Raw genomic sequence first — 18,966 nt, forward strand, 5'->3', positions numbered from 1 at the left:
TATATATATATATATATATATATATATATATATATATATATATATATATAAATATACACAGAGGCAAAAATGCGTACTGTCAGAGGTACTAATTCGAAGTTTACTACGACGTTTCGAGCGGGGACCACTCTTCATCACCTAATGAAGAACGGTCCCCGCTCGAAACGTCGGAATAAACTTCGAATTAATAACTCCGACAGTACGCATTTTTGACTTTATATATATATATATATATTGTGATGAAGACCATCATCGTCGTCATCGGGCATCGTCATATCTACCCCATCATCGTCATCACCGATAGCTCGTGTGGCCCGTGCTCGCAACCGCGGGCCAGTTCGAATATAATCATCACTGAAAGCGGTCGTTGAGCTTCTGTCTTCCTGACATTATTGGTGGAGGTGCGGGGTCACGATCCCAGTAGCGACGTTCCATCACTCTGGAGCTTCGTCCCAGAAGGCGAATAGTGACAATGACCAGCAGTGGCCAATCCTCCTCCGGTGCCTCTGCAGCTGCAGTCAGCCCTGCCCCCAGCCAGCTCCGACATCCCAAAACCTTTGCCGGACTCCGAGAGGACGACGTGGAGGACTGGCTGGACGTCTACGAGCGAGTGAGTCTTTATAACAAGTGGGACGACCAGGCGAAACTGCGGAATGCTATTTTTTATCTCTCCGATGTGGCCAAGATCTGGTTCACCAACCATGAAGATGAAATCGTGACATGGCTGCTATTCAAAACCCAGCTAGCCGAAATCTTCGGCAAACCCGCCAATCGTAAAGCTGTAGCTGAACGAAAGTTGGCAGCACGAATTCAATCTTCTGGCGAGACGTATACTTCCTACATCGAGGATGTCCTCGCACTTTGCCGCCGTTGCGACAAGGACATGTCGGAGGCCGACCGAGTCCGCCATGTAATGAAAGGGATCTCAGAAGAGGCATTTAACGTCCTTCTTGTGCAAAATCCCACGACTGTTAAGGACATCACCACGCATTGCCAAAGGCTGGATGAGGCCCGCAACTCCCGTCTTCAGGTTCGAGCACTGCATGACGGCTCATCAATTACCATGCCTTCTTTATCGACCGATACCCTGAAGCAAATGATACAGAAAATTGTACGAGATGAACTTTCACATTTTCTCCGACCTGCTGCAAGCCACCAGACGATTGAGAGCGACGACAGCGGGTTGCGCCGCATTATCCAACAGGAGATTGCTTCTGTCGTCACACCAAAAGAGACTTCCCCTAATGTCACCGATGGACTTCGAACTTCTGATGAAACTTCTCGTTCGGGAGTTCCTCAACTGATTCCGGACCTTCCTGCTCTGGCTTCTATCTCGCCTGCTTTTAACAGGGGTCCTTTACCCCCTTGGAGCAGCCGCCCCACTTATCCCAACTACGGATCCTGGGGATATCGGCCGCGTCCAATCTGCCATTATTGTGGGATTACCGGCCACGTGGCACGAGTTTGCCGAAGAAGACAACAGGACTACGAAACCCGCGACTACTACAGTCGAGAGCGAAACAACAGAGGGCATTGGAACCAGCCGCGGGATCAGTCTCCACCCCCGGATCCCTATCCAGCGCGTCGTCCAGAAGCTCCACGGCGCCGCTCCCCATCTCCGTATCCTCGCTCTTTCTCACCCATGATCTCGAGGAGAGACGCGCGGCCCAATACGGGAAACTAGGTTCCGCAGTTGTTGGAGGAGCAACTGCGTCACGGGAGAGTCTTCATCATCCTCCCTCTGACCCATCCAATCTCATCGAGGTACATTTCGACGGCTTACTCCTGTACGCTTTAGTTGACACAGGGGCGGCTACTTCCGTGATAAAAGAGGACATTTGCTTACGTCTTCACAAAGTTAGAACACCCCTACATGGTTGTTCATTACGGGCGGCGTCCACAGACATCATTCATCCCACCGCTCAGTGCACGGCTCGCGTTTTCATACAAGGTACGTGCCACACCATTCAGTTCATGGTTTTGTCGTCTTGCACACACGACCTGATTCTAGGCTGGGATTTTCTTCAATCTGCTGAAGCTGTCATTAATTGCAAAGGCGTCAGTTTGGGGGATTCAAATAACCGCGAGTCTGATTCCATAATCGTTGAAACCAAATTACGGGCTCGTGAGGATACTGTCATTCCTCCGCTAGCATCTTTCCTGATAAATTTTTCGAGCGAACCAAGCCTTTCGGGGACTTTTCTAGTAACTCCTCTATCTACCGTCTTGCTATCGCACGGGTTCATCGTACCCTATGCCCTATCTAAACTTACCGATGGCAAGACAGTACTCCCTGTATGTAACGTTACACACCAGCCACTTCTTTTCGTAAAGGACACAGTCGTCGCAAGTATCGAACCACATAATTCTTTGGAACTTGCTTCGCTCGAATCAACACATCATTTTGACCCTTCAACGTTGCCTGTTATATCCAACCAAATACTTTTGAATGCCACTAACTCTGACCTGGGAGAGGTTCATAAAAAGCAATTAATTAATTTATTAACTCGTTTCCAATCGTTCTTTGACGTTTACACGTCCTTCACAAGCACAACAAACTCGGTAGCACATACGATCAATACGCCTCCTGGAGAAATAGTTCACCAACGCCCATATCGCGTGTCTCCTTCAGAACGCCGTATTATTGACCAAGAGGTGTCAGAAATGCTGCGTAAGGGGATCATCCGTCAATCCTCGAGCCCCTGGTCTTCACCAGTAGTCCTTGTAAAAAAGAAGGACGGCAGCATACGTTTCTGCGTTGATTACCGTAGACTCAATAAGATCACTCGCAAGGACGTATACCCTTTACCACGGATTGATGACACATTAGACACCCTACAAGGAGCCGAATATTTTTCATCCCTGGATTTAAAGACCGGCTACTGGCAAATACCAATGAAGGAAGAAGACAAAGAAAAAACAGCTTTCATTACAACTGACGGTCTTTTTGAATTCAACGTGATGCCTTTTGGCCCTTGCAATGCGCCGGCAACATTTGAGCGCATGATAGATAACGTTCTCCGTGGCCTTAAATGGCACATATGCCTTTGCTACCTTGATGACATTATTATTTTTTCTCGTACGTTTAACGACCATCTCCTTCGCCTCTCCGAAGTGTTCGTTTGTCTCACAAAAGCTAACCTCCTACTCAACACAAAAAAGTGCCGCTTTGCCTCTCGACAAATTAAGATCCTTGGGCATTTAGTAGATAAAGATGGCATTCGGCCCGACCCAGACAAGCTCAAGGCAGTAAACGAATTTCCTGTTCCTCTTAATATCAAACAACTTCGTAGTTTCCTAGGACTCTGCTCGTATTTTCGCCGTTTTGTACCTCACTTCGCCCAACTGGCTGCCCCACTTACACGGTTGTTACAGGCCAATGCACCATTCATCTGGTCCCCTGAATGTCGAGACTCATTTCACTCTCTCAAAGCCACTCTCCAGTCCGATCCAATCCTGGGCCACTTTAATGACTCTGCCCCTACAGAGTTGCACACCGACGCCAGTGGATATGGCCTTGGTGTTGTTCTATTGCAGAGCGATCCGAACACACTAAAAGAATATGTTGTGGCCTATGCGAGCCGAATGCTCTCCGCCGCCGAACAGAATTACACTATAACCGAGAAAGAATGCCTAGCTGTCGTTTGGGCCATTAACAAATTCCGGCCATATCTTTACGGAAGACATTTTACTATTGTGACCGATCACCACGCGTTATGTTGGCTTTCTTCCTTGAAAGATCTCACTGGCAGACTTGGTCGATGGACGCTTGCGCTTCAGGAATACAACTACACAGTAGTATACAAATCTGGGCGCAAACATACAGACGCTGACAGCCTATCTCGATGTCCAGTAGACAAACCAGATGAACGGCTTGAAAACATGGATGACGTTTTTGATGTCTCAGCACTCCATTTTGACTCTATTACACATGAGCAATCCGAAGACCCATGGATCAAAGGCATCATAGACCACCTTAAGAAACCGAATAACTTCGTTCACAAAAAGTTCCGAAAAGAGTTACAGAACTTCTCTCTCCAAGATGGTATACTCTACCGGCACAACTTTTCCCCTTCAGGACACCGCTGGCTTCTCGTAGTTCCTCGCAATATGCGCACTGACATTCTTCGATCTTTTCATGATGACCCTACTTCAGGACACATGGGGTTTAACAAAACATACGCTCGCATTAGGCAACGCTACTTCTGGCCGCAGCTTCAGACAACTGTTTTTAAATATGTTCAGTCCTGCTTGAAATGCCAGCGTAGAAAACGTCCAACCACTGCCCCTGCTGGTTTGCTGCAACCATTAGTTTGCCCCAGTGCGCCTTTCGAACGAGTGGGAATCGATTTGTTCGGTCCGTTCCCCGTTTCTTCTCATGGTCATCGGTGGATAGTCACGGCCGTTGCGCCGAGACTGCCGCGCTTACCTCTGCGACATCTGAAGAAATTGCTCAATTCTTTGTACACACCATACTTCTACGTCATGGTGCGCCACAAGTCCTCTTAAGCGACCGAGGACGGCAGTTTCTTTCGAGTACACTTACAGCTATTCTGAAAGCCTGTAACGTAATTCATAAAACAACATCATCATATCATCCACAGACAAACGGTTTAACCGAACGTTTTCACAAGACCCTTGCAGACATGATATCCATGTATGTTTCCCCCGACCATACGAACTGGGACACTGTACTCCCGTTCGTAACTTTTGCCTATAATACTGCCCTCCAGTCTACCACGGGCTACTCCCCTTTCCATTTAGTGTACGGACGCGAAGCATCATGCACAATGGACACCATCTTTCCTGTCGCTCCTTCAATCAACAATCAAAGTGAACTCCTAGATAACTTCATCTTTGGCGCCGAAGAATGCCGCCAGCTCGCGCAGCTCCGCACGTCGCGGCATCAACAGGTCACCAAGGACCGCTATGACAAGCACCACACGAACACTTCTTACTCCCCTGGGGACCTTGTGTGGGTTTGGACACCAGCCCGACAACCTGGCCGAGTGGACAAGTTCCTCCACAAGTACATCGGTCCCTATCGAATCACCGAGAAAACATCACCTGTCTCCTACCTCGCTGAGCCCATTTCTTCCTCCTCGGATGGCCGCCGTCGACCTTCGGAAGTTCTACACGTGAACCGCTTGAAACCATACCACCCACCACTGCAATAGCTCCCACCCCCCCCCCCCCCCCCGAGGAGGGGGGTAATGTGATGAAGACCATCATCGTCGTCATCGGGCATCGTCATATCTACCCCATCATCGTCATCACCGATAGCTCGTGTGGCCCGTGCTCGCAACCGCGGGCCAGTTCGAATATAATCATCACTGAAAGCGGTCGTTGAGCTTCTGTCTTCCTGACAATATATATATATATATAATTTACTAATACAATGTCTGGACATTTACACTTACCAAGTAACCATTTTCAGCTGTGATTTGAGACTGTGTTGCGGTTATCCCGCTCTTATTTATTTATTTTTTGTTTCTCTTGTTTCTGGCCTTTTTAGTATAGGCTTCCACCAGCTCGCTTGCGCGTGAACTCTAATTTCAAGTGAAACAAGTTTGTAAATTAGGGTGACACTATATAGGTTTGAAATCCTATACCAATTTTATTGCCATTTGGTGAGCCACGTACGAATTTTGAAATATATCTTTTCATCCAAATAATCGATTAGTAAATGGAATAGCGATTCGGACGAATTTACTACGACGGGAAGAACGAATTTGCAAATCTCATGGCAATTAGGAAATTTCAGCCATCCTTGGTTTCCGATTGGTCGCGCTCAGTAGCGGCTCCCTCCGCACAGAGTAGCCTCGAGTCAGAATTCGCGGAGTCTCTACTGACCGGCCAAAAAAGTGCGGCGCTTCAACTGCTCCCGCCCAGACGACTTGATGTATTTGTATACGCCCATGACATCGGCCGCGTTCGGCGATTGAGGTTCCGTTAGCCGACGCAAGCGTCAGCGGACGTCTCATATTTCCATACTCTCATTTAACTACAGAAACAAAAACAAAAAAAAAAAATCATCCAGTTCATGTTCACTATGTTTACCACTGACAAGGTAGTCGGTAGTCGACGAGTTTCCGTGCAAAGCCGATCAAAACGAGGCACCAGATCAACTTTTACGGCTGCCATCAGGAAAGATCTGGCTTGTCGCGTTCCCTCAACGTCACTCCGAATATTGTTTGTGCCCCGCGCACCATCCTCTTGTAGCAATATTTTTATTGTCCCCATGTGATTTCTTTTTTATGTTCTTACTGGTGTTTGATCATAATTCGGTCATTGAAATAGTTTTTGCTGCCGACCCTACCATTATTTTGACCCTCTGGCAGCAACGGAATATTATGCCGGCATTACACACGAAATAAGAATGTCGACACTCCGTCCCATATCTCAAATTACATCACAATGTGTTTACACAACTGTAGTGCAGAGGTACGATGAGCAGGGTCTGAGAAAATATTAGTTTCAGTATTTTCAAAAGAGCGAAGAAACAAAATAAAGAAAGGACCGCCAATCGGCAGTGCGTGCAAGCAGCGGCAGTAGTGACAGGAAGCGCGAGGTGTGTCTTTCGTACGGCCGGCATCAACTCACGCACAGTCCGAAGATGTACTGTGTTTTACTCGTAGGATTGCAACGCTGCGGAAAGTAGGCGTGTGATTTCAGAAAGCGCGTCCTACCATTTCTGCGCGCGTATACAACCCAAGCATTGTATACAGTTACGTCCTCGCGCCCGTGCCTTGGCCAGCCCCGTACACAACTTATGCAGTATCGAAAAGGCATAGTTCAAAATTGACGGTCCCACTTTTCCATACCGCTTCAAAACCCCATCTCGCTCAAATCACTTGGCAGCCGGACAATTTGGGGCAGGGGGCCTCAAGTTGGGGATTATCCGGTACATTGTCCTCCCAACAATGAACGTGGGCGCGACGCGCCAGAGGGTGAACACGTGAAAGGAGGGGCGTAAGAGTGGAGAAGGAAACTCAAGGTCGCAAGCGACGGGAAAAAGGGTTTCGAAATTGGCGCGCAGGTTTTGCAGCATTTGCTCATACGGACAGCCAACGCCGCCCTGGTGGTTCAACTAATGTTTTGTTCAAGATGGCCGCCGTGGTACCGCAGCCTTAACCGCGCGAACCGCGCCAACCCGCCGGCGCCGTTAAAGAGAGAGGAGTCTCGCCGCACACTAAAGGAGGGAAAACGTATTTGGGAGCGAACTTGCGGACGCTAACTACCCTCACCTCTCGGTTCTTAGCAAACAAACCTCGGCGCCTCGGGACACCTCGCCAGTGAGTCCTGCGACTTCTCTCCTTGATGCGCGTCTGCTAATTTTTAGACAAAAGCAACGTACCCCTCGAGTTATTTCGTCTGCCCTCTCTGAAAGGCGAAGTCGAGCTCGCTCGTAGAGACCTGCACTTCCGAAAGTCGCAGGAAAGGTAAGACAGACGCAGACGACGTTGCAAAGGAGCAGACGACGCTCAGATAGGGGTCGCGATCAGCCAATCAGGACTCGGCGTTCTGACGTCACCGCTACCCCCTGCGCAAGAAGCAGACAAACTTGCCCCCCCCCCCCCATAAAACCCCCTTGCCATCAGTTAATAGAAAATACCAAGTTTTCTCTTGCTTTCTGCCACCATTCACTTCATCTTTGCTTGGTAATCTCTACTTTCTTGAAGTCCACTCTTTGTTCGCTGTCTCTAAAACCCAATGACTTTATTAAATCTACCTTAAAACCTTTTCCTGAATCAAAGCGCCCCTGATGGTGAAGTGTCACGAAATGCCCTCTGGTTACCAGTTGGCCACTTAGTTTCGGTTTCGTTTTCCAATTTTTCTTTGCTCATCATGTCATGAGATTCGTGACGGGACACGCTGCTTGTGTTTTAATTGCTCCAACCTCCCACAAGTGTACAATACTGTAGGTGTTGACGAGCGATACCAAAAAAAAAAAATGCTGGGCACCATTTTACTGGTTTCCGACGTGTCAAATTTGGCGCAAAAGTAGGCAAATGTAGAATAATAGTTCGAAAGCACATCGTCATGCACGTGAAGGCAACTTCAGCAGCCTTGAAATTGCAAGTGGTTCGCCGCATGAGCAGAAACGGGCTGCTCGATTGAAACCCAAACCATGGCACACTGTCCCGTGGCCAACTGGTTCCCAGAGTGCAAAGCACGGAACATTGCATGGAACAATTTGGAATATTTTTGTTGCAGTTTTTGTGGCCAATTAACAAAGGTGAATTAGTTTTTGAAATATTTATTTGTGCACAAATCCTCCAATAAGTTTTAGGGCCTCTTGAGAAACATTCAATCATGTCGTTTTCATCGAGATAACCTCTGTGTGTCTCCTGCATGGATTGGTATGCATTTAAAGTAAATGGGAACGTGAAGGTTATTTTCTGATGCAGTAGCTTCGGACTCATAATTGTCAGATATCTTGTTTCCAGGGCGCTTCTCTGACTGAGGATTGAGCTGTGTGAAACGACATACAAGTCTGAAGTTTCTACTCTCGGGATATGTTTTTTTGTGATATCTTTTTCATAGTTTTTAGTCTTCCTCAAGGCTGGAAAATCTTTTAGAATTATATTCCTGTTCCTGAAAATAAAATTTATGTTTAGTCATTTTTAGTCATTCGTGCGTGCATTTGCAAAATCACACACAGCTTAATTGTGGCTATATGCTCGTATATTAACTGCAGATTATACGCTTCTAAACCGAAACGTCCTCTCTTGGATATTCTGAAAGCATGAGGGCATATTAGTTAGCATTCTTGAGCATGTAACCAGAATTGAGTGAAAGAAGTAATTTAAATGTGCCTGAGGTTTTTAAACGCAAGTACAGGGACAAACAGAAAAGCAAGACAGACATGGACGTCCTTCAACTCACAATTATGCCAACTCTTTTGGCGTGGTCTTCACACCATCCCTCAGAAAAAAAAGAAGGGTATGAGGATTATGCAGAAAAGTCGAAGTATTTGTTAGCTGAATGCTGTACGTACCTGCTTGGTTTCGTTTGTCCCTTGTGCTTGTGTTCTAAAACCTCAAGCACAATTAAATTATTTCTGTCCCTTATTCTGGTTATATGCTTGCACATATGCATCAAATTACACATTTAAATAACAAAAGCAACCATCAGCATATGTCCTGAGAATGAACGAAAAATGTCCTGAGGGGGCCTTCCCAGGACATACGGAGGATGTGCAATGGATAGACAAATGGATCCTGGTTGGACTGCTTGAGGATGAGCTGGGGACTACCTGAGGATGTCGAATCATCCCGACTTCGACATCCTGAGGATGTGCATAGGATGTCTTTGCGTTGTCTGGGTACAGTCGTCAGGGTAAAGAAAGACGCTGATCGAGAGGCATATGCGGCTTCACGCACATTCCACTCGCAAAATAAATTCACACGGCGTTGATTCTTGAACGGTATCGAGCGTGCGAAGGCCCAGAGACACAGCAATTCGGCGTGCCGAGAAAGCTTTGAACACTCCGCCAGAGCGGCGAAACTTGCTTTCGACGAGTTATGTATTTTTCCTGCGGCACTGCGCTTTCGTAAAAATGTCCACGTGTTCTCAATGGCAAGTATCACGCCTTACCCCGGATCTTAAAGAAAGTCTTCGGCGAATGACAACAAAGGAGTAGAAAACGTGTCTATAGCACGCCGGAAAACCGCTGCAAAACGCTAGCAAGACGAACAAAAATTACCATGCAAGATATGGTCATCCGGTGGCCGCACTCGCGCTGCGGCGAACAAGCAGGGATGCGCGATCCAGCAATTGTCATTGAGATCAGTAGACATAGGCCACATCTTCAGGGACTGATGTGTCACCTTACAATCCCTATTGAAAAATCCACCAGCCCGGGTGTGGTGTGTATCTGACGTTTACACCAGATCAGAAATTCAGACGCGGGTCTTGGCGTGTTCTGGTGTCTTGGCGTGTTCTGGTGTCTTGGCGTGTTCTAGTGTCTTTGGCATGTTCTAGTGTCTTGGCGTGTTCTAGTGTCTTGACGTGTTCTATTGTCCTGACGAGACCCTGTCAAGTGTGTTCTGATGTGACCCGGCGGTTCTAGTGTCTTCTGGGGTGACCTGGTCATGCATGCACAATATCATTTAGATGCAGAAAGGACCGCTGATGACAACAGCTAGCAAATTGTGCAAAAAGAATACCTATTTTTCGAAAGTTTAGGTGTTCATTCTGCCATGAAACAAAACTACAGACGAAAAGAATGAAACTTACTATTTTATTTTTTCCCAACACGCACCACTCGCACATATTCCCTTGCAGGCAGGGCTGTCCATGGCTCTTTTCTTCCATGCCGTTTTCGCCAGCGCATCTGGATGGTTAAAGTGATGGCTTGGGCAAGGTGGTATTGCATGATAAAACCTGCAGTGGTTAAAAAGAAATACAAGAGCAGTTATTCACAAAAAACTTAAAAATTTAAACTCTCAACTACAACAGCAAAACAAAGAAGTTCTGTCGTGTCCAGCCTGATAATCAGTCAATTTATCACTCGGCCCGCCCTCCCGCATTCAATTTGTTTTCCCCTACCTGTGGGTAACATAATACAGTCAAACCCGACTATATCGAACTCTCAAAAAACCGTCTACCACTTCGCTATAACGGGCAATTCTCTATAAACGTTTTAATGAATTTGACAACGAACAAGCACGCCACATTTCGAAAAGTAGTTTACGCTCGAAGGGGCATCTGTACGTCATAGGGGACGCTGACCGCAGCTATTTAGTGGCCGCTACTTCGTTTACCGGCTCACCCTCTCCCCCCGCAAAAGAGATTTTTTTCTTTCATCCTGGGCGGTGGACGCGGCCGCCCAAAAGAAAAAAGCCAGCTTTCTCTGCAAGCTGGCTTTCCCCCAAGGATTATTCTCTTTCCTGGGGGAAAGCCAGCTTGCAGAGCTAAACAGCAATCTTGGCAGATCGGTTTATGGGAGGCGCTGCAATTTTCGTTCGATGTAATTGAATTTGTCGCTCTGCACCTTTATTGCAGCTACCAGTCCATTTACAAATAGTTTAAATGAACCGGGTTCAATAATATCGGGTTTGACTGTAGATCGAACATCGTGGCCTCACTCCCAGTGTGCAAAGAAAGCGCTGCACCCCACGCTGCATTTCTCCTGGTCAACCCGCATTCACCTTGTCTGACCTCATAGTGCCTCTGACTGTACATGTGTGCTGCACAAGGCAAAATCAACAATAGGTTAAAAAAAATGAAAGCCGTTTACAAATCCCTGTAACGCCGAATTGGAGCGCAGCTCTTGAGGAGGAGTAGGGAAGGGTACTGAGGGGGGTCACGTCACCTGCGGGTAGTCACGTGACCCCGGCGGGGTCACGTGATCTCGGGGGAGGGGGGTCAGGTGACCTCGAGGGGGGGGTCACGTGACCTTGGGGGTCAGGTGACCTCGGGGTGTCACGTGACCTGGGAGGGGTCACGTGACCTCAGGGGGTCACGTGACCTCGGGCGGGGGGTCACGTGACCTCGGGGGGGAGGCACGTGACCTTGGGGAGGGGGGTCACGTGACCTTCCCCCGGTTACGCCGACGCCGACGGCGACGCCGCTCAGGCTGGAAACGGACCCCTAAGAGCTGTGCTCTAAAAGTGAAAGCCGTTTACAACTCCCTGTAACGCCGAATTGGAGCGCAGCTCTTGAGGAGGAGGAGGGAAGGGTACTGAGAGGAGAGTAGCAACACCTCCTAGAGAAGAAGGCCAGAGCGCTCTGAGAGGTTACGTCATAATGGCGGAGGAAGGAAGTCCATGGCGCAACTACGTGAGAATACGCTATCGACGTGAAAACAATGTCCCTTGACAAGCGGCGCGGTGGTGTTCGTTCATGCGCGTTTATCAGACATTAATATACGTTTTAAAGGCGCAGTCTTGTACAATTTATTATATATATAATATAAACGTATTATATAACGCGCTACCAAGGTTGAGAGTACCAAAATTATATTTATGAGTATTCCCGTAACCGCGGGACTACGTGCAGTTCCGCAGCACCCCACACTTTTCGAAAGGGCCGGCTGCGATGCTGCTGATGCCACATGGCTCCGATTCTGGTAAATTTACGTTGTGTGTGAGCTGCTGACTGTCTGAAAAGGAACGCTGAGACATCTCAGAAGGGAAGCAAACCGAAAAGAAATCCAGTCGTTGTCGCAGGGAGCGCACACCAGCAAGAGATGGGTCGACAACGTTAAGCCTTTCGTTGCCGCTGCTCTCGTGTGTGGTACTTTTGAGATTTGTTTCCCGTCGTATTTCTGTCATCACCGTAGTCTCGGGTAGTTTTTTTTTTTTTTTGTGTTCGCTTGATACTACAGCATTTACGTGCATTTGTGAAACAAGTCCTGCTATGGTTTGAGTGACGTGTGACAACTAGCCAACGAAGGCTCTGGTCGACTAATCGATAGACCTCTCTCTCGACAGAGAGAGGCTTCTTGGAGTTCGTATTCAAATGTGTTCGTCACGGATATTGTGGGACGTATGGATACGATCGACAGGTGAGAAACAACTTATTTACGGGCTTTCTCGTTCATGTAGAACGCAAGTAAGATGCTGCAATCGTTTTTTTTTTAATCGCATGATAAATTGCAATTTTGTTCCTTGTTCGTATGCAGTTGCGTCGACATTTGTAAATATGCGCGCTAATCTAGTATTCACTGGAAGATGAAAATCAAGTTTGTGTGATTATTGAAAGTGAGTTGTTTGTGGTTCTGTGTTTATTTATACTAAAGTTATTTTATTGCCTTTTCCGCGTTTATACTAGAATCTTAACTGTATTAAGGTGATAGTATTATTATATACAAAACAAGTTATGTTTTGTTCTAAGGCAGCTCGAGCCCATAGGGAGAAGTAAATTAGTAGACTAAGTAGTAAGTTTAGTACCCCTGCCACAGGGAAACGTTAATATATTTTCATTCAGTGATATAGGATTTAATCAGCTCGCGGTCTTGAGTGATTATACGAGCGCCGCAAGCGGATTTGTCGACCCTATAACGTCATTCGATCGAAATTACATTAATTTTGCCATGTGGCCGGGGTATGATGCAAGAATTCAGTGACTGCACGCGATAACGTCGCTTACATGATCGTGAGAAACGCTTGTCTTGCCTTGTCCGCGTTGACTATGTCTACCTGATTTTTAACTGTTCTGTTTTGTTGTTTCAAAATCACTGCGTGTCTCGCCATTTTGTCGAAGTATTTCTGTATAAAATATGCATTCCTACAACAATAATTGCATGACTCAATGTTTTCGACTTAAAACAATCACATTTTTCGATAGACGTCTTGTACGCATACCTCGTGCCATTTCGTACCGATTATTTAGCGGTGTAATATTTTGCTCGTGTAATAAAATGTTTTCTAGACGCGTTGCTATCTGCAGCTTTCATTTTATCTAATATGACACGCGTATATGACTAAAAACGCGTTACGACGGTCGATCTACGCGCGTTGCATTCGCTTCGACGCGCGCCCCCGATGGCCTTCCTTTGCGACGTCACGAGAAGAGCACTACGGCCTTGTCTTCTAGGAGGTGTTGAGAGTAGACCCTTCCTCCTCCTCCTCCCCCTCCTCCTCCTTCTCCTCCTCCTCCCCTCATTCTTTAATATGCTCCGGGGGGGTCACCTGGCCTCGGTGGGAAAGGTTGACGTGACCTCGGGGGGGGGGAGGGGGGGCACGTTACCTCGGGGGTCGCGTGACCTCGGGGGGGGGGGGGGAAATGTGACCTTGGGGGGTCACGTGATCCCCCAGAAAAATTTTCCCGCTAGATTTAGCGCGGAATTTTTAGAGCGCAGCTCTTAGGGGCCCGTTTCCAGCCTGAGCGGCGTCGGCGTCGCCGTCGGCGTAACCACGAGGTAACGTGACCCCCCAGGTCACGTGACCCCCTTAGGTCACGTGACCCCCCTGAGGTCACGTGACCCCCTGAGGTCATGTGACCCCTTCAGGTCACGTGACCCCCTGAGGTCACGTGACCCGCCTCAGGTCACATGACCCGCTCAGGTCACGTGACCCACCTCAGGTCACGTGACCCGCCTCAGGTCACGTGACCCCTGAGGTCACGTGACCCCGTGAGGTCATGTGACCCCGTGAGGTCACGTGACCCCCCTGACGTCACGCGAGCCCCCTTAGGTCACGTGACCTCAAGGAGTCACCTATCCCTCAGTACGCTTCCATCTTCCTCCTCAAGAGCTGCGCTCTAACCGGCGTTACAGGGAAGTGTAAACGGCTTTCACTTTTTCCGCTAGATTTAGCGGGAAATTTTTCCGCTGTTTAACGGGAAAACTTTTCCGCTAGATTTAGCGGGGAATTTTTTCTGCTAAATCTGGCGGGAAAAATTTTCCGCTAGGTTTAGCGGGGAAGTTTTTCCGCTAGATTTAGCGGGGAATATTTTCCGCTAGATTTAGCGGGGAAATTTTTCCGCTGGATTTAGGGGGGAATTTTTCCCGCTAGATTTAGCGGAGAATTTTTTCCGCTAGGTTTAGCGGGGAAATTTTTCCGCTATAGGGTATTTTCCCGCTAGATTTAGCGGGCAAATTTTTCCGCTAGGTATAGCGGGGAATTTTTTCCGCTAAATCTAGCGGGGGAAATTTTTACGCTAGATTTAGGGGAAAATTTTTCCGCTAGATTTAGCGGGGAAATTTACCCCTGTTGCAGCGCGCAGTTACGCCGACGGCGACGGCGACGCCGACGCCGCTCAAGCCGGAAACGGGCCCCTAAGAGCTGCGCTCTAAAAATATCTCAAATCATAGAAAATCATAACTCACACTATACACACATTATATTCAGAGCTAAGCACAGCACAGCCACAACAGATTGTGCCCTTCCAGGTTGATCAGTAATACCCACCTGTCAGAACGTCATTTTTTTTCGAGTGGTAGGGGCTCCTTTCCCACCACACCATCCTAGAGGAGACGCCTGCTGGCTTGCCCTGACACACCCCTGTCGAAGAGGGTCGGCAGGCCCCCAGTGATCGGCTGACCATTCTGAGAAAGCGGCCAGGAGTGGCAGCCTTTTCCACGGCGTGTGTAAATGCTGCCTCTCGCATTTTGATGCCAGGTCCAAGCTGAATCTGCAGTGAGTAATATCAACCTCCGGACACAGAGCGAGTTGTGCGGCTCGAACACGGATGGCGCCACCATAGAGGTGTACAGCAGCGCTCGCGTGGTCGGAGGCGCTCACTACTAAAAACTAAACAAAACAATAATGAATCAAACCTCATTCAACTTTAGTTATGATTGCATATTATTTTACTAAATACAAATTACGTATTCCTAAAAACATAATATATTTTTTTAAAAGTTCATGTGAACATCACACTCTCGAAATTTTGCTTTTTTTCTGTTTTTTGCGTTTCTAAAACGAAACCGCTGCCTGTGCGCATGCGCGCTTGCGCTCTGCGCGTTCTGAAACCGGTGGACCGTTGTGGAGGCGTCCGTGGGTCTGCTCGGTGCTTTCGCGCTTTCGCTCGCCTTCGGAGCGTCAAGCTTCGGCGCCCCGATCATCGCATTGCGCGAGCGTCGCACTTTCGGGCAAGTGGAAAGTCTTTCGGGACTTTGAACCACCTCATTTGTGCGGTTACGCAAAGTCGTGCCCAAGCAGCGTCGGGGACAAGAAGCACCCGTTCATTCGGATCCCAACTGAAGACGGTGAGTTTGAAAGATTTCACCCCTATTGAAACTTTTCCTAAGCTGATCTTCCAGCTACAAATCGCACCATTTGAGGGTTTTGTACTCTTTTAGGTAATTGAATATATCGTTTCATTTTTGAAATTTACAAAATGTCACCGTGATTTCATTGCGATGTACCCATTTCGGCAAGCGTTCTTAGCACGGTTTTGTGGATGAAGACCGTCCTGCAAATATTTTATTGTCTGTAGACTGTTGGCGAAATTTCACCTCCTCTACCTCTCGTCGATCTCGTTCACAGCAGTGTCAATCCCCGTCGAGTAAACTGTAGTCTGTATATAAATATTCTTCTCCCAGTTTTATAATATTTCGGAGTTCACATCTTCTAATATCTGCCCGTTTTTATTAATGTATCTCGTGTAAACTCTTTTACAGCCCTGCGACTAGTTTTGCCACGTTTTATTTCTTTGAGAAATAAATAGAAAGCTGGATAGTTAAATAATGTTTAAAGACACTTTTAAAATCTTGAAAGATTTACGCATAGAAAGGCGGAATGCAGACAGCAGAGCATGATCGCGAGATGTGCTATCCGTCCTTCCATGTGTAATTCTTCCGAAAGTTTTTACACCTCCCAACGCACTCCCTTCAAAACAATTAAAACTCGCGTTAGGCATTTTTTTTTCGTTTGTTGCACATAAAATAGCATCATTTGCATTGTTTTTTTTTATTTTTTTTTGTGTATTTATACAGATTCTCAAGGCACGAAAATCACTCCAACAAGCTTCAGGGACAGTTAGGGAGCCCCAATAGACAAAAGGTATGTCCGTGGTAACTTTTTTGTGAAGTGTACTTGATTGTTGGCCAACCTATCAAGCTTCCTGAATATATGTAACCATCAGCATGCTAGGTTCCGCCGTACTGATTTATGCAGTCTAATCTACGATCAACTGTAATGTAAAACGAGAGTGGCTGGGGCAAAGAGAATTACAACAAAAACAAAAGGATAGTAGGAGCAGCCCTCTGCAATGTTTCATAGCCCTGTTTCTCTTGTGCAAGTGTATGTGTTGTGACGAGACAAACTGGTGTGTTCTTACATTGCCCTGTGCAGATCCTGAGAGGATAGAGAACACACATACAGCAAAAATGAGAAAGAGCAATGAAGTGGCTGGTCCATCCCATGGGCATCATAGGATCTCGGTGGCCACACCAAGAAAACCTGGTTCAACTCGTGGTTCAACTTGACGGTGCAAGCGACAGGTATCGGAATCTCACCAAGAGGCCAAGAGAAATACCAAAGTGATCTAGAGAGAGCTAGGTCTACACTATATTAAGTCTCTAAAGATTTTGGTTCAAGTTTGTAAGTAAGCAACGAATAAGTTTGCCCGAATTACAATTCATTGTGTTAACTGTTTATTTGCATGGACCAGTCAGAATGACACGAGCTTTCAACTAGGCATGAAATCTTTTGGCTGTGCTTCTCGAGACCCTTGAGAGACAATGTTGTCCAGTGCGTCAGCAGGTTGCTCCTTGCACAATTTTTATGGAGCAAGGTCATAGACTAACAGAAGCCTCTGAGCATCCACTTTGTTTAGACACGTTGTTAGCCTGCTGGTGGCCAACAACCTCTAGGCAGTTTTCTTTTTAGGGTGGGAGGGCGAGGGGGGAAATATCTGTTGCTTCGAACCAGTGATTCCAGGACCTTTGGCAGCTAGAATTCAAACTACATATTTGGAGAGTTTCACTCTTTAAGATCGCAAGTTTTGGTGGACAATATCTGACCTACTAAAATTTTGCATTATTGTCTTATTACACAGGTTGAAGAATTGATGTTTTATCGTAATATACGTTAGTTGGTATTTGAGATTCCACAACCTACAACCATTTAGATATCTTCTTAGACATTCCTCACTGCAGGCACGTAGCCAGCATTTTGTTTCGTTGGGGGGGGGGCGCTCATGACAAAATGCTGTATGGGGGGGGCAGAGGTTCTAGCAAAATGGAAGATTTCGGGGGGGGGGGGGGGGCAGGCCCCATGGGCCTCCCCCCTGGCTACGCGCCTGCCTCACCAATAGGGCTGTTTGTGTACAATTCTCCGGCAAGGCTGCATATTTACTTCACACTGGGTTTGCTTCTATGTAACACATATCAAAAATTATGATTATTGTGTTTTCATGTCACGGAAACAGACATTTCTGTTTGCTGTTACGGTATTTTCTCTTTAATATGGACATCTCCAGTTTCCAAAACAATTCTCCATAATGTTGGTCATGCATCATCTTGAATCACTGCCAAAATCACAAAGAATAAACAATGAAGGTGGTATGTTGTTTATTTTTGCCATCTGCAACTGGGAAAGGGAAAGAACAGCAAGTGATTCAGGCTGGAAACCCCTGAAAATTGTAACCATTGAGTCACCATTGTCATATCTGAAAAATGTGCAGCTCTGGGTAAATTCCGTAACCAAAGAGCTTTACTATTCTTTTTTGAAAATGATTATGATGATTAAAAAGCGCGACAGGACAACGGACACAGAAGGAGACATAGACAACACAGTGCTGTGTCTTCTGTGACCATTGCCCTGTCGCGCTTTTTAATCATTATGAATCACCAACTCGCCCAACTTTCTACCCTCGTCATTCTTTTTTGCCTCACTAATATATTTCCCCCCACTTTTTTGCGTTTGTCTTTACAGAGACTACAATAAAAAGATTTAAAAAAAACATGTATTTATCCATTTCGTTCCCAAGCAAGCTGTCCATAGTACGTACTTCGGGTTTCTTTATTTAATGTGACGAGTTAGAATTGTATGGGGACACATATCAGTCCCCGAAAATATGACATTTATAGCGGCGTGACCGAAACGATCGACCATGTTAGCGAGACATGACTATTGTGTTTTTAAATCGCGAAGACCGATATTCTCGCGCCATAGTTGCGTCTGAGGTTTACGAAACTATAAGCAGTCACTTGGCGAACTAAGGCAGTAATAGTTGGTGCGCGCCGATAGCCTTTCAAAGTGAAAAAGCTATGTCATGTTCGCGCTAACAGTGTCGCACATTGTATCTTCACTGTAGCACCTCTTGCTAACGTAGATACTGCGCTCATTATTAATTTTTTTCCGCACAGCAACGCTTATATAAAGTGAGTGTAAATTGTTTTTCCTTGTCATGCAAATGACTGAATAAATGCGTCAACGAGTGCGAAAAATGCTGCATCTGTTTCGATTCCCTGGAAGACGCTGACGACAAGTAACGGACTGTCAACTGCTGGACACAAGGTAGGCAAGCAGAACTTACAATTCTTTGCCATAACACGTGGTGTGGCAC

At 46.8% G+C, this 18,966-nt stretch overlaps 1 protein-coding gene across 1 annotated transcript in view; it reads left to right on the plus strand.

Annotated features, from left to right (window-relative positions):
* Nucleotides 1-562: 562 nt before the first annotated feature.
* The window catches only part of LOC121045552, a gene marked incomplete at its 5' end in the record, with an annotated part of 39,649 nt that continues 21,245 nt past the window's right edge, over nt 563-18,966 (plus strand). The window contains one exon of the mRNA XM_042294030.1: nt 563-1,111. Coding sequence (XP_042149964.1) covers nt 563-1,111 — 549 coding nt within the window. The remainder of the gene's footprint in view (nt 1,112-18,966) is intronic.

This window comes from Ixodes scapularis, unplaced genomic scaffold (assembly GCF_016920785.2).
Source record: "Ixodes scapularis isolate PalLabHiFi unplaced genomic scaffold, ASM1692078v2 PGA_scaffold5__190_contigs__length_132052651, whole genome shotgun sequence".
NCBI classification, from domain to species: Eukaryota; Metazoa; Arthropoda; class Arachnida; order Ixodida; family Ixodidae; genus Ixodes; species Ixodes scapularis.